Source organism: Vulpes lagopus, chromosome 13, assembly GCF_018345385.1.
Source record: "Vulpes lagopus strain Blue_001 chromosome 13, ASM1834538v1, whole genome shotgun sequence".
Taxonomy (NCBI): Eukaryota; Metazoa; Chordata; class Mammalia; order Carnivora; family Canidae; genus Vulpes; species Vulpes lagopus.
This window is the reverse complement of record NC_054836.1, coordinates 53,010,558-53,026,100: the sequence shown is the minus strand read 5'-3', so window position 1 is coordinate 53,026,100 and position 15,543 is coordinate 53,010,558. Positions and strand designations below refer to the sequence as shown.

Sequence of the window (15,543 nt, the reverse complement as noted above, 5' to 3'; positions counted from 1 at the left end):
CTGAGTATAAATTTAGCTGCCTTTCAGTTTTTAGTAAGTTTGTTTTTTTCTCCTTTCCTGAAGAGAGAGAGTTAATGTTATATTCATCCAACTGAAAGAATTCTGAGTAAAATGGAACACAAAAAAATTAATAATTGGAACGTTAAAAAGCAATTTCTATGACCACAAATGGACTGTCAGTTCATAAAACTTTATCATTTAAACCAAGAGAAAAATATTCTCACTTGCAAAGATTAAATTCATGAATGATGGAATAATAGACATTTACATATATTTTTACTTTGGTTGTGTAAGTTTTAAATATAGGAAACATAATCTTATTTAGAAATGTGGCATTGTGGAAAGTATTTTTAAATTTTTCTGCTACTAATATTTACCATTGAATTATTCTAAGAGATAAAATTTTATTTAAAAACCATACAAAGTAATACAAGAAAATACTAAAGGTTAAATAGTATTTATTTGGCTTGTTATTCATTTGAATTTTCCTCTGTACAAAAATATTTCGATGAGGTAGTCTCAGAACACATTTACAACATTTTGTTTTAAATTTCACAGTAAGGAAGAATCATTAGCAACATCAGAGGAGAATAAATTTGAGAATTCAAGTATTACAGGTAATATTTTTTCATTTTTTCAATTTAATTTTCATTAAAATCTGTGTCTTTTGTTAAAGCCCACAATGATAACAATCTTACAAAGATACAATTGTATTAACTTTGCAGACACCTATATCCCAACGATTGTTTGTTCTCATGAAGACAAGGAGGACTTGGAAACCAGTAATCAAAATGTAAAAGATGTAAACAGGGAACATGATGAACATAATGAAAAAGAATTAGAGTTGATGGTAAGTGTTCTGGTTGCCACGGCATTACAGACGATGAATCCATTTATGCTTCAAAGATGCTGCTATGCCTGCCTTTCAATAGTTTCAACTAATATAATTTGCAAATGTGAAAGCACAGCCTATTCTGTCCTTGCATCTCTAGCTTGATCAACAAGGCACTTTGATTTCGGTATGTTGCTTCTGGTCTCTGCAGTGGTAAATTAATGACATTCATTTCTTATCTCTTTACCAGCGGCTCTGAGTAATAGTTTGTAGGAATTATAGAAGAGGTAGCACTACCCTGATGTGCATTTCTAATCTTTGTGACAAGTGTACACTTAGCATAAACTCATCTGTAAAATGAGAGGGCTGGACTAGATGATTGTTAGAGTCTGTCCAGCTTTTCAAGTCTGATTCTTGCATTTAGCAGCATTTTTTTTTAACGTACTTCCATCTTTGTGAGAATCTCACAGTTCTATATCATTGGAAAGTATTAAATTACCAAATGAGGAGAAAAGACAGCCTGTGCTATATTTTTTAAACAGGAAACAAATTCAGTACTGTACAATTTAGTATTAAATTTGTTATCATAAATTTCACACTTGGTGAACATTCAATCTATTTGGAATTTTTGGGGGGATGGTTTAGATAGCATTTTTATCACAAAGGAAGAAATGGGAGTAAATGAGTCACATAATGCAATTTATCCTCTACTGTATTTGGTTGGAGCTCATATCATTAGGATACATGGATTCATAATCATCCAAGATTAAAATGACATTTGCCTCTTCAAGTGTCAGTGCTGAAACAGAAAAGAAATAGAGCTCATCTTTTCCCCCACATTTTCTACCTTTTCTATAGTGATATGGAAGCTGCATCACTAAAGTATGCAATTTACTTTGCTCCAACTTTAAGAAACTACAAAGTTGTCACCCATTGTGAGAATTCTCACCAGCTGAAAGTTAACATCGCCATTTTTTTTTCAAACCACAGAATATAATGAAAGGGGCCTGAAAAATCACATACTTCACCAATACACCTCATTACAATGAGAAGACTCAAATATAAAAGTTTGTTTAGAAGTTACTGAGATTGTACATCCAATAAATGAACAGGGAGCTATAATTTAGATGCTAATTTGCTCCATGCTGACGTTAATGCATAAAACAATGAAGCTCTATAATAGATGGAAATACAACCAAATCTGTGGAACCCACAGGCATTGGCTTACAAGACAGCTGTGCAGTTGACAAGTAACATGAGCCTTATGTGAGAAGAAGGGGAAAACGTAAGATTTGCATATAATTATTGAGATCATGCAAATGTCAGTTATGAGGAGAAAAAAAAAACACAGGCATCTCACTGTTAAATCCTGACAGTTGGCATCACTGAAGAGCTCAAATACATTTGAGTACCAGTTGGCAGAGGGTCATTAAAACAGAATTTGCAGAGACATTAACTCCCTCACTTTTCTTTGAGTGACGTTTTGCTATTAATAGTTTGCAGAGGCTTTGCAGAAAACATATTAATAAGAGAAACTGTAATAGGGGCACCTACAGCAAGTGTAAATGCAGCAAGGGGCACCCAGGAAGCTGCTCTCTAATTGATTAGCATGGAGCTATCAATGTGTATATCCTAAGTGAGGAGAAAGTGCAATGACAAGCAAGAATAGTTGAATAATACAATGTGATATTTGGAAGCTAGGAAGGAGAGTGATTAATTTTGGTCCCTTTTCTTATTAATCCCATTCCCAAGTCATAGCCTACAAGGATCCCCCCAAAACATCCGGCTTCCAGAATTTACACAGAATCCACAAATGAAGTGAATCAAGAAAATCTACCAGTTAATTGCTAGCCCTGTTAGCGAAATCTATCTAATTCGTTTTGTATATTTACAATCATTTGAGCATTATCTGTTTTGTTTTGTTTTGTTTTTTATCCCTTAAGATAAATCAATGCTTAATAAGAAGTACTGCCTCCAGAGATGAAAAGAATACATTTGCAATAGATCCGGTCAATTTTCCAAATAAAGCTAAGGGGTTAGAGAAGAAGCAAATCCGTGGTGAAGTACACTCTGACTTGTTTAAAAGGCCTTTGTCTCCAAGTTCATCAGCAGAAAGCTTCTTAAAGGGAGATTTTTATTGCAATGAAAAATATTCCTCAGAAAATAAGTGTAGTCATCAACCTTCAGAGGAAATTACTTCAGATACAGGAGAAATCAAGCCACCATTGGGAGATACTAGTAGTGACAAATTAGTGCAACTGCATATTGGCAGCAAAGAAGTACTGGATGATAATGCTAATCCAGCCCAAAGGAGAGGCAGAGTACAAATATCTTGTCCCTCCTCAGATGAACTAGTCTCAGACAACCTTAATAAAAAAAGTGAAAGAAGAGCTGAGAAAATGGAAACAAAAGGCTTGGAAGGCTTAAGAAGAGATTTCCATTTGGATTTCCATTCAGAAGAACCAATGGAAAAAGGATCTTCTAAGAAAGATTATGGCAATGGTAAGGCTGAGGAGAAGGAGGAGCAAAGAATACATTTAGGTGTTAATGAAAAACAAAGCAAAAATTTTCATTCAATCTTAGACGACCAAGAAAGGAAGATGGGCCACTCTGCAATCAGTACGGAAGAGACAGGGACTAGTCACAGAGACGTAACTGTTCTGCTGAATTTTAAAGATTCCGCAATTCGCAACCAGGCAATCACAGCAGATACGTTTCATTCACCAAGGATAAGTCTAAGTTGGGAAGAAACTGTGTTAACTACTCCAGAGCGTGATCGCTTGACTAGTGAAGGCACTGCTTCAGGAGGGATGCCTGGTCAAGTTTGTCAACCAAGAAATGGAAATGTTTTGAGGAATGATTGTCTTTTCCAAGTTAAAGAAGAGAAATCAGATTGGATTAATCCTGAAGATCAGAATAAGAACGCACAACAGAAACAAAGTTGGAATGTTCTAGAAAGTCAGAGAAAAGCAAGAGAGAGTAAGACAAACAGAACAGAACAGATCAAGGAACAAGCAGATTGTGAGGACGTGTGGGGGAAAAGAGATAACACAAGGAGTTTGAAAGCTACTCCTAAGGAAGAATTGTTTACCTGCCAAGAAACAGTGAGCTGTGAACTGTCTTCTCTAGCTGATCATGGTGTTACTGAGAAAGCAGAAGCAGGTACAGCTTATATAATTAAGACAACATCAGAAAGTGCTCTAGAAAGCATGTCTGCTAGAGAAAAAGCAATAATTGCTAAGCTACCTCAAGAGACAGCACCAAGTGACAGGCCCATCGAGGTAAAGGAAACAGCGTTTGATCCACATGAAGGGGGAAATGATGATTCACATTACACCCTTTGTCAACGAGATGCAGGAGGTGTAATCTATGACAATGATTTTGAAAAGGAATCACGTTTAGGTATTTGTAATGTACATGTAGATGAAATGGAGAGAGAAGAAACCATATCTATGTACAATCCCGGGAAGACGCATGACAGGAGGAGACGTGGCATTGGAAATATCACATCTGTAGAAGAATCCTTACAGGTCATTACAGGCAATCAAAGAGCAGCCTCCGAACTGGATTTACACTTGGGAGTGTTACCAGCAGACAAAAAAGCATTTCCAGAAAATAGAGATCATAAACAGGTCCAAGAATCATCAAAGAAAATGGATAGAGATGCTATTATTCATTCTGCTTCAAACTCAGACACTCACAGAGCTTCTCAGAATGACTCTCACGTTTCCAATCACCATGCTAAAGCCTCAGTGCCATCTCATGAACAGGCAATTGCTGTAGAGAATATAATTACTACCATGACTCTCCAATCTATTTCTACTAAATCAGAATATAATTGTAATCCAACAAGCGAAATCCAGGGTGTTGAGAAGCACCCTCATCTTGGGTCTGTACCTGAAGAAGTTTCCAAAAGTTTGGGGATACAGACCTCAGGTAGTAGCAGAGAAAGATTTACAAGCCAGATTTCTCAACAAGAACTCGGTGTGGAAAAATCTCTACGGCCCAAGATTTTCGTCAGTGAAGCTGCTGAGAACGTGGAAGAGGCAAGGCGTGAAAATGAAGGATTGACCTCTGGACAATCACTGTGCTCTTCGGGTGACGAGGGATCTGAGAGCTCTGCTTCTGCTAGTGTCCCGGCCCAGGAAGGTCAATCTGAAAGCAGTGAATCTCTGCTTTCGAAATACACCAACTCTAAAGTACCGTATGTCCTTTTGTTTCTGATATTTCTTGTAACCATCTACCAGTATGACTTAATGATTGGCCTGGCATTCTACCTTTTGTCATTGTACTGGCTATCCTGGGAAGGGGGGAGACAAAAAGAGTCTGTCAAAAAGAAGTAACCTCACCACTATTATTATTTTCTCATAAAAGATAAGCTTTTTAGCCCCCAAACATTTGGATTGGTGAAAGAGGCTATTCATTGTTCAAAGAGCCAGTGCAGTTTTTCTCTTGAAGGATCATTTAAAAAGGAATGCGTATGAAGTTTGCTCCTTCATATAAGTAATTATTCTATATAGGACCATTATGTTTGGATCATTAAATACCTATATGAATATGAGATCTGAAGCACGTCAAGTTGAAATTAGGTACAGCTGTTGCTCCTTAGCAGGCTATGAAGTTGCAATGCTTCATGTCTCTTCACTACTTAAAGTGCCATTTCTTGCATTCATTTCTTTTGCAGTAAAGCTTCATTTTTTTTTTCCCTGAGAGTATTTTTCCTTCTATGGTTTTTTAAAAAAATAGATAAAACACGAACAATGGCAGAGGACTTTTTTTTGGGTGGGGGGGGGTGTCTTTTGGTATTGACCATGAAATTTGCATTTATCACTTACCAGCACATTTTGCTAAATCAAATCTTTCAACTTTGATTTCATATTTTTTAACAATACCCATTATATTGAAATGCATAAACTTAAAGACCTTGTTTGCTTGAATAATACTTTACACACAGATATCTTTTACCTGCTTTATGCCAACAAAGTCAGAGCACTCGCAAGCCAAATCTGACAAAGACTGAAACAATTGGGAGATATTCTTTCAATCTACAAAATTTTGGAGGTGGCCTTCTGTAAACAATGTTCTTCTTTTATAAGAAGAGAAAGTATAAAACAGCCAAACAATTTTAATGTCAACTATTCAGTTGAAAATTTAAGTTAAACGTTCCACAAGCATTGCTTCAGAATGAATTTGTACCTATAAAGCAACAAGTATTAAATAATGATAATAATTTAAAAATTTTTCCAAACTATTTTACTTGGTAGTATTTTTTATCTTGCAACAAATTTTTAATCTTTTTTGTTATAAGATAATGAATTATTTCCCAAGATGCCTATACAGATGAAGTAATCATTAGTGATTGTTATATAATCATCAGGTAGTTAGATGATAACTGAAGTTTTTAGTGGGGAAATAAGTAGATATGGAAAAATGAATTTCCAGTATAGCAGTGACTTTGGCTGCTTCTATCATCTATGGCTCAGTATGTGAAATAAGGCAACTAATCATTTTGGTCACATAGGGGGAATACAAAGATTTTTAAACAAGACTTCAACAACCATTTGTTAAATGACTGCTAGATGCAAAAATCATGTGCTCTGGTCTATGGCCCAGCACTTCCTTTGATATCCCGAATGGCAAGTTTTCAGGGAGGAGGCATAGGTATGTAGTTCGATACTTTTGACTTGGCCAGGAATATGGAAGAGAGTAACACTGAAGGAGTCCATTTGGGTGATTTCTTTTTTGTAGGAACTTCCTTCATGGAGCATGTAACATTGATCTTCAGAGAAAAAAGATAATCTATTTACCTGTAAAGGTAAATTCAATGAGTCAAACTTGCATATATCATCCCATACTTCTAAGAAACATGCATTTATAGGAAGAAAAAATGAGAATGAACCATTTAAACTGACTTTCATGTGGTAAATGATTTCCCTAATTTTCATTAGGTACACAACTATTTCTAAATTTCTAATTGTATGCTTGTCTCAAGTCCCATTGAAATTGAATGCTTGAGTTTAACTTTTTAGTTGAACAAACACAAACATCCTGAAGTAGAACTTAGGGCAAATATTTGATTGCTTAAGAAAGCACATTTTCATTAAATACAAGTGGAATACTATAGGCCATACCTAGAATACTATCTCTAAAATTGCTATCCTGATAATTTTGTTGACAGGTCTAAATTACACCGGAGTTAAGGTTAGTATTTCTTCAGATCTTAATGGCTTGGTTTTTGCATTCTACCTTTAAGAGTTTCGGTCAATATGCCATATCTTATTAATGCAAAGAACACTACATTACCTTATTAACACAGGTGCCCGAAATATAATTATTCCCTTATACATAAAAGAATGTAATTTCTTTTATCTCTTTTACTTGATTTTTGGTAACATTAACTTACTAAACCTTCTCCTTGTGTATTTGTAATATGACAAGAGACGTTTCAAAGAATTTAAAATATTTAATTGTGTACTTCTCTGCATGCAATGAAGAAATAATTGGTGATTTAACTGATTTCCCAAGCATTTCTTATGAAGAATTTGGAATAAAGTCATAAAAACTTAGGAAAGTATTGCTAGGTGGAGAGGTAGATTTTTGCAACCCATTTTGATCACAGCAGTATGATGAGCAAGAGAAATGGATCTCAGAAAGAACTGTGAGCCTTTGGCTAATAAAGGTTCAGCTGTGAATCATCATGACAAGGTAATCTTTATAAGCATAGCTGCCTTCAGCGTGTCCCCCCAAGTATTGGTTAAGGGCCAAAAGAGGCTGTGGCATGAAAATAAGCAAAGAGAACTGCATTGCACATCTGCCTCCTATAGTGGCTAAGAAATGTGATATAACTATTACTTTTTATTTTGCTGGGCTTCTGACCATTAGAAACAAAATTCTGAAAATTAATTGGCAAGTACAGGTAGTAAAATCAACTATCTTTAAAAAAATCACATCTGTATAAGTCATCAATATCCCAATAGACTTTCCATGTAAAAGGAAATGAGTCAGTGAAATGACTCACCCTGCAGCATTTGAGAACTTTGGGTTAATGCAGTTGTACTTCCCTGCTGAGTTCTAGGATTTTGATAATGTAATAGTGATTGTCACCATTTTCTGAGACAAACAGGGTCATCTTTTACTTTCTATCTTAAACCAGTCTGCTGGGGAATTGGAAAACTTAAAAATATCCAGACCAAATTTGGGGGAATAAACTACTTTATTTTTCCCAAATAGCATTCATGGCACTTTCTTAATAATTTTTTTCAGTCACGAATATTATTTCATACCACCAGGCTTGTTGCCTTTTGTATTAGGCTGACTTTTGCATATAAGTACGTCAAAAGGCATACAAACCAAAACAACAAAAAATTAGCAGGAGAACTAGTAAAAATGCAGGCAGGAGGACTGTCATCCCCAGGGCCAGTTCATCCACTGATTTCTGTTATCAAGATCTCTGACCTTTCTTTCAGATTTTCACTGAGTGAATACAGAAATTGAACTATGCAATATGCACTGTCTTTTGTTATTTGAGTCCTGTCTTAGCCAGTTCTTGTGGACCTGAGGAATAGGGTAAAATTAGATTCTACAACAAGGTATGAAAGAAAAATGGGGGGCCATGCTCTTCCAGTGTCTTCACAGTTGTACACATGTATGAAGAGAACAGCTAAGAAAGTTTTATTTATTTAATTAAATTAATTTGCCTATTTTTCTATTTTCAGAAATAGTTCAATAAAAATCATAGCAATATAATCTACTTTTCATCTTTTAAAAATAGATTTGGTCATTAATCTATTTCCATAACTTTATCCAAACCTCTTTAAGCAGCAAATTAAATTTTCACTAGCCTAGCTTTGGACAATCATATGTTTTCAAGAAATGTCATCATTGTAGTATGCTAAAAACTTATTAAACAAACAACTCTTTAAAAAGTTCAGCATTTTTGTTTTGTGTCATTTCTATATTTGTTAAATGCATATATATTACCTTCATTTTTTTTAACTTAAGTAGGCTCCACGCCCAGCATGGAGCCCAATGTGGAGGCTCGAACCCATGACCCTGAGATCAAGACTTGAACTGAAATCAAGAGTTGGACACTCAACTGACTGAGCCACCCAGGCTCTACACCTTCATTTTTTCAACGTGAAACAATATATTACATGAAATTTTAAGGAAGAGTTCCCTAAGTTTTTTCCTAACATTCAATTCTCTATATTCATGATAATAAAGAGTGGTATGGGTAAATCAATAATGGAATACAGAGAACTCATTTTTATTTGGCTGAGATGCCTCCACAATCTGATTTTGCAGCACATTTCATTCAATGTCTAATCAAGTTATTAGCCGTAAGTCCTCTGTCAGCCAAGCAAGTCATATCATCCCTAGAACATGCCATCCACATCTGTTCCTCTGTGGCTGCTCATGTACACCCTTTTGTCTAGGTCATTTCAGGTACCTTTACTCTTCCTATCCAATTCTGCATACCTTTTCTATGTACACTTTAAGCTCCTATTCTTTTGAAGTCTCCTCCTAGTTCAGTTTGTGGGATCTCTGTTTTCAGATCTCTTTTGACACTAACCTTCCTGCATGCAGTGGGCATTTGACTAATTATCCTAACTGGACTGCCTGCTTGTTCAGGACAGGGACCATGGTTTCTTCTTGCCTCATCAACTCACAAGGTCTAGTTTGTAGGAATCTTTAGTACCCATGGATAGAATTTAATTGCAGTGATGTCACCTTCCTATCCTACTTCTAAAATGTAGACAAGGTAGTCTGAGGTCTGATTTTAAAATGAGTGAACCTAATCAAAAAGTTAGGATGGTTTCATTAACTGCCAAAGACCACATAGAAAGGGATAAAGAGAATGACAAAACGGTGTAATGCAGTGGGTTTGGGATGTGGGAAGACGGAAATATTCTTTCTCTCCATTTCTCTTACTAATTAAATTGATTTTCTATATTTATGCATTCTTCTTAGTGAGATAACATTCCCTTCATTCTGTTTCATGGGAAATAATATACATATTTTACACTAAAAGAATAGTAATGCATACCTTAATTCCCTAATGTGAATATTGATAGAACAAGACCTGCTTTCAGATAAAGTAATGCAGGAGCTTAAAAATCAACAAACATCACAAGGTATAAAGTGTAAGAAACTCAATCTTCTCAACTGCTGCCATGCCCTTTGAAAATGGCTGATCTGTCAATTTCACACCTGTTCTGCATGTCAAGTTTTCGAGTTGAGCAAATAGCACAACCAGCAAAAATAGTTACTGGATTTTTTTTTAAAAAAAGGAAACATTTACCTTATTAACATATAAAAGAGTATATATATATATATATATATGTATATATATATATACACACATATATATATATTCACAAATATACTCACACAAGCATGCAGGCACATGCACACACACATACATGGTATTCCAACATCTGAAAATGACAGTAAGCAGTGAACTTAGACTACTAATACAATGTATAGTGACTCAGGTGATATAACACGTAAGAGGTTTATCCTTTCCTTGAAGACACTCATTTTATCACATTAGATATGAAATTAAAATGGTAACAACAAAAATATGCCTATTTTTTTTGGCAGAGTCTAAAGGAAAGCAGCATATCCCTTACCTAGAAATGTACTATCGTGTCATATAACAGCTTGAGACCATTAGCAATTAGTCTCTTAAGACTTAAAGTAAGATACACATCTTCTGTATTGTAGAATTCATCAGTGTCATGTATTGTTTGATTTGGTTCTGAGTGGAAACATTTAAAATTTCCTAAAGACACATTCTATAAAACATAATATCAAACAGCAGAGAGGTAGTGCTTAAAAGTTACCATTATGTGGTTTCATTCATTCCAGGAATATAAAAAGTAGTGAAAGGGATTAAAGGGGAAAGGAGAGAAAATGAGTGGGAAATACCAGAAAGGGAGACAGAACATGAGAGACTCCTCTAACTCTGGGAAACGAACAAGGGGTGGTGGAAGGGGGAGGTGGGCAGGGGTATGGGGTGACTGGGTGATGTGCACTGAGGGAGGCACTGGACGGGATGAGCACTGGGTGTTAGACTGTATGTTGGCAAAACGAACTCCAATAAAAAAATATACAAAAAAAACAGTTACCATAAGAGGTTAGACATTCACTTTGTAAACACTTAAATAAACAATAATCTCCTTTTAATAATTTTATGTGGAGGCTTTTATTTTTTAAAAAAGATTTTATTTATTTATTCATGAGAGACAGAGAGACAGTCAGAGACATAGGCAGAGGGAGAAGCAGGCTCCCTGCAGGGAGCCCTATGTGGGACTGGGACTTGATCCCAGGACCCCAGGATCACACCCTGAGCCGAAGGCAGACGCTCAACCACCAAGCCACCCAGGTGTCCCAATGTGGGAGGCTTTTAATGTTCAATTTATAAAACACTTTTAGCATGGAGCATTTGTGAAAATATTACAGATTTAAATAATGTTTATACATATACTCTAAAACTAATATCATGTCTTTACACATCAAATGCCTTTTCCCAATCAACCCACGAATTTTTTGGAAGTTTAATTATCATTTTCATTATGTATGTAAAATCCCCATGTTCAAGTGAAAAAGTTCTGAGTCCTGCATAAGGAAGGGAATAAAGGTTAAAGAAAAGGTAATTTATTTCCTACTTTCACAGATATAAGTGGAAATATTTTAAATACATTTCTATTCTTTGAAAGTTGAAAAGGGAAATAGGAAGTGAAGGTAAGAGATTATAAATGTCCTTCATATTTATTTCATAGTCTTTAATATTTGGTGTAAATCCTATAGATTTCAATTTAATAAGTTATCTTCTCCCATGTGAATTATTTGGCTTACCTGGACTTATTCCCATTCTTAATTTAAGTGCAACTTGTTGATTTTTCATTACATGAATGAAAAATCATTCTTGCTAGGTACCCAGTTAGTCTGGATATTTGAGTATAATATCTACATCTGTATCTCTATTGTGTGCATGTGAGGTTCATTCTTTAATAATAATAGTAGTAATAATATTTATTATTATAATTATTATAACAAGAGTTACAATTATTATAACAATTATTATCAATAGCCAACTCTTAAGCATTTACAATAATTGGGCACTGTTTTAAGTCCTTTATGCGCAACAACTCATTTATATTTATAACTCCATGAGGCAAGTACATACTATTACCTTCCCATTTTACAGAGAGAAATGGATGCACAGAGAATCTAGCTTTTCTAGGGACACACAGCTAGTAAGTGGCCAAGTCCAAATTCAGACTCCAGTAAACTTTCTCCAGAGTTGACTCTCTTAACTATTGTACTGTGTTGCTCCTTCAATTCAGATATACCAAGTTATCTTATGAATCACAGTTGTACACCAGCTACATGGTGTTATACTAGTATATAAAAACATTACATGTAACATACCATCCACAGACAATCCAGTCTTTACTAGTGCTCTTAAAAAAGAAAGTTCCATAACTATTCTGTTCTTTTCAATTTATTCAGATGATCTCAATTAAAAAAACATACATTGATTCCTGTCCAGGCCACAAGAAATATGCCAGTCCCAGGTCTTACCTTACCTAGCTTGAGTGTAGCAAAGGAGATGGAGACATAAACCAGCAATTGCAATATCTTGTGAACAGTTCAATAATAGAGGTAAGATTCAGGAAGAGGAGTGGCACAAAGGAAGGACTGTTTGGTCCTGTAGATACTTCATTTCTGAGATTTCAGAGATGTACCATCTTTTTAACACTACAGTTTTAGGCAGCAAGGAAACCACAATAAGACCCTCCAAATACCTCGTTATAATTAAGTTTTACAAACATAATAACTACAATGAAAATACACCTTGATGTGGCTGGCAGAGTGCTTATTTTTGCCTGATGTCCCATTCTAATTATTAATAGTACTCTTTTCACTTTCAAAAGTTACATGATTTGAATGAAAAATGGTAAGGTCAGCCTAAAAATCCAATAAGATATCCTAGCCAGTAGGTATAAATCACTCTGTGTCACATGAATAAAAAAAGGGGAAGCTTCTAATGTGGATACCTCTATAACCTACAGACAAAATTCTTGTCCTTAGGGTTGTCAAATATAATTCAGATATACCAGTCACTGGTCAACCTAGGTAAAGAACTGCAACCTTTTTTTTGCAGATTCAGTAATGCTGAAACATTAAAAACATATGCATAAAAACAAACATAAAAAACAAATGCAGGGACTTATTTAAAGAATGCACTGGTCAAAACCATTGGAAAGAAGTCATTTACATTACTGACAAAGACAATTATAACACTGTGCAACCAGATACTATAACCTACACCCTATCCAGAGGGCTTAAGATGTGTTAACTCTATTATACAGGATAGCCAAAGTGGAACTATCCAGATAAAAGAAATTTTTGCAAAAGCTGTGGTGACCACTGCATGTTACTTAAATTACAAGAGTCTATGTTGCTGGAAGCTATATTATGAGTATACATTCTGCTCATTATCTATAAGAGGAACAAACATTTTTTGGAAAGAAATTAGATCATATTACTGGCATTTAACAAACATGAGGTAAGCCAATAACATTATAATAGTAAAAATAAATTAAAATGTAAACAAATGACCTAAATTATTCAGTGAGAGACATACATTTTTCTCGCAAGTAAGGGAGAGGGAGCATGAGTAGAGGGAATAGCAGACTCCCCATTGAGCAGGGAGTCTGATTGTTGGGCTCAATCCCAGGACCCTGGGATCATGACTTTAGCAGAAGGCAGATGCTTAACTGACTGAGCCACCCACTCAGGCGCCCTGAGAGTCAAAGACTTTTTAAGATAGAACCAGTGTCCCTCCACCTAGTTTCGGCCTTTGCAATAACCTTAACTTTTGACCTCAATTCACAGGTGTGTTGTGCTAAGACTGTGAATGGCAATGGATTCAAATGGAAGAATTTCCTGCACTTCTGCTTAAGAAAAGTGTGTTGGCAATATTACCCAAAGAACTACTGTCATAATTTAAGATCACAAAATATGTTTCTACTGAATGAATGACAAAAGGCTAGCGCAGTTGCCTTAAAAGCCTTTAGCTGTGACTTTACTGACTTCAACCCAACCTTACCCACACAAGACATAGAGGAGCAGTTTTTGAATACTGACTTTTCTATGTATGCTCTTTCCTCATTTGTAAAATATCACTGGGGTCAATTTTATGTATCGATAAAGCTGTTCTATCACTGAAGGTGTAGAGATCCCAGTATTTTATAAAGTTGACATCTCCATTTTAATTGTTAAGGCCTATGGAAACTTGATAATAAATCTCATTCACTCAAAGTGGTTTGTCTGGAAATAACCAAAACCCCTCAAAGTATTTAAAGGGAAAAAAAGAACTACATATCATAAGGAAATAAGACAAGTACTCTAGGGCTAGAGTGAAAAAAGGCATCAATAGGAACATGAAAAGCCATCAGAAATCGAGTTTCTCTTGGCTTTTACGTTTTCCCATATTTTTGTGTATGTGTGTGTGTCCACTTTAGTTTTCTGTTTTGTTACTGAGTTTTCTCTTTTGACTTACTCTTCTAGATGTATGGTTCCTAAAATAGAATTCTCCAACAGCAGTATTATATCCTGATTATAAATGTCTAAAAGTTAAGTGGTTGAGAGTTTTCTGGATATCGGTTCTAAACTCCTAGAAGAGTGAAATTAATTTGGTTCCATCTGAATAAGATGTTCATTCCAGATGGAATCCATTGTATCCCAGTAACTGGAGGCAGAGAGTGATAAGGACTTGCCGTATAGGAAATGTTGCCAAGTTCTCAAGGGCAGGTAGGTATATTTGTAATGTGTATCTGTAATACACCAATTCTCATATTTTTGTGGATATGTTTCTGCCTTTTTCCTTTTGTAGATCCATAGAGCCCTAATTTCTTTTTTTCTAAGTTTTTATTTAAATTCCAGTTAGTTAACATACGGTGTAATATTAGTTTCAGGTATAGAATTTAGTGATTCATCACTTAGACACAACACCCAGTGTTCATCACAAGTACTCTCCTATAAGGTATTAATTTCTATAGCTTTACAGTAGGTCTTGATATCAGGTAGGGCAAAGGAAATCTTTATGTCAGTGGGGTAAGGTTACTGTACTTTGTCCTATACTGTGTTCTTTAAAATTCTACAACTCTTGACTCTTTGCTCATCCATCTGAATTATAGAATCAGCTTATCAAATTTCATGGAAAACTTGTGTTAATGGAATTTTACTGAATGTGTACATTACAGAAGAATTGACATTTAAAAAATATTGAGTCCATCTATAAGAATAGTGTATTTTTGTTTTCAGCTATGATTTATAATAATCTCCATGAATACACTGCATATTTACTATTAGATTTATTCCTATTAAATAAAATACTAAAAAATAAAGATTTATTCCTATGTACTTCATGGTTTTGGTGCTTCTGTGAATGAATTATTTTTTTCCTATTATATTTCTTTTGGAAATTAATATATTGTAAGACTTATTCTTATGTGCCACTTATCCAATTACTTTGCCAAACTCTATCACTAGTTCTACTAGCTATTAGTTTGATATTTTGGTAGTTATGCCAGAGGTGTACAAGAACACTATTGATTTTTACATGTTCTTTTTACACATTTTGCAGAAACTAATTAGTACAACCAGTTTGTATTATTTTTAACCCTTTTCTATTTTTT

General features: G+C 34.9%; 1 protein-coding gene across 6 annotated transcripts in view; it reads left to right on the top strand.

Moving 5' to 3' along the window:
* Positions 1–15,273, top strand: part of PPP1R3A (protein phosphatase 1 regulatory subunit 3A) — a 47,420-nt gene extending 32,147 nt beyond the window's left edge. Inside the window, exons 2-6 of one of the 6 annotated variants that reach the window (XM_041727852.1) lie at positions 559–617; positions 726–850; positions 2,776–5,031; positions 7,011–7,033; positions 13,739–15,273. In XM_041727852.1, the coding sequence (XP_041583786.1) occupies positions 559–617; positions 726–850; positions 2,776–5,031; positions 7,011–7,016 (2,446 nt within the window). In that variant the 3' untranslated portion in view covers positions 7,017–7,033; positions 13,739–15,273. Of the gene's footprint in view, positions 1–558; positions 618–725; positions 851–2,775; positions 8,763–8,833; positions 10,797–13,738 lie in introns of those variants that run through there. The other 5 variants (XM_041727849.1, XM_041727850.1, XM_041727851.1 and 2 more) reach the window with 5 other exon arrangements.
* Positions 15,274–15,543: the final 270 nt, after the last annotated feature.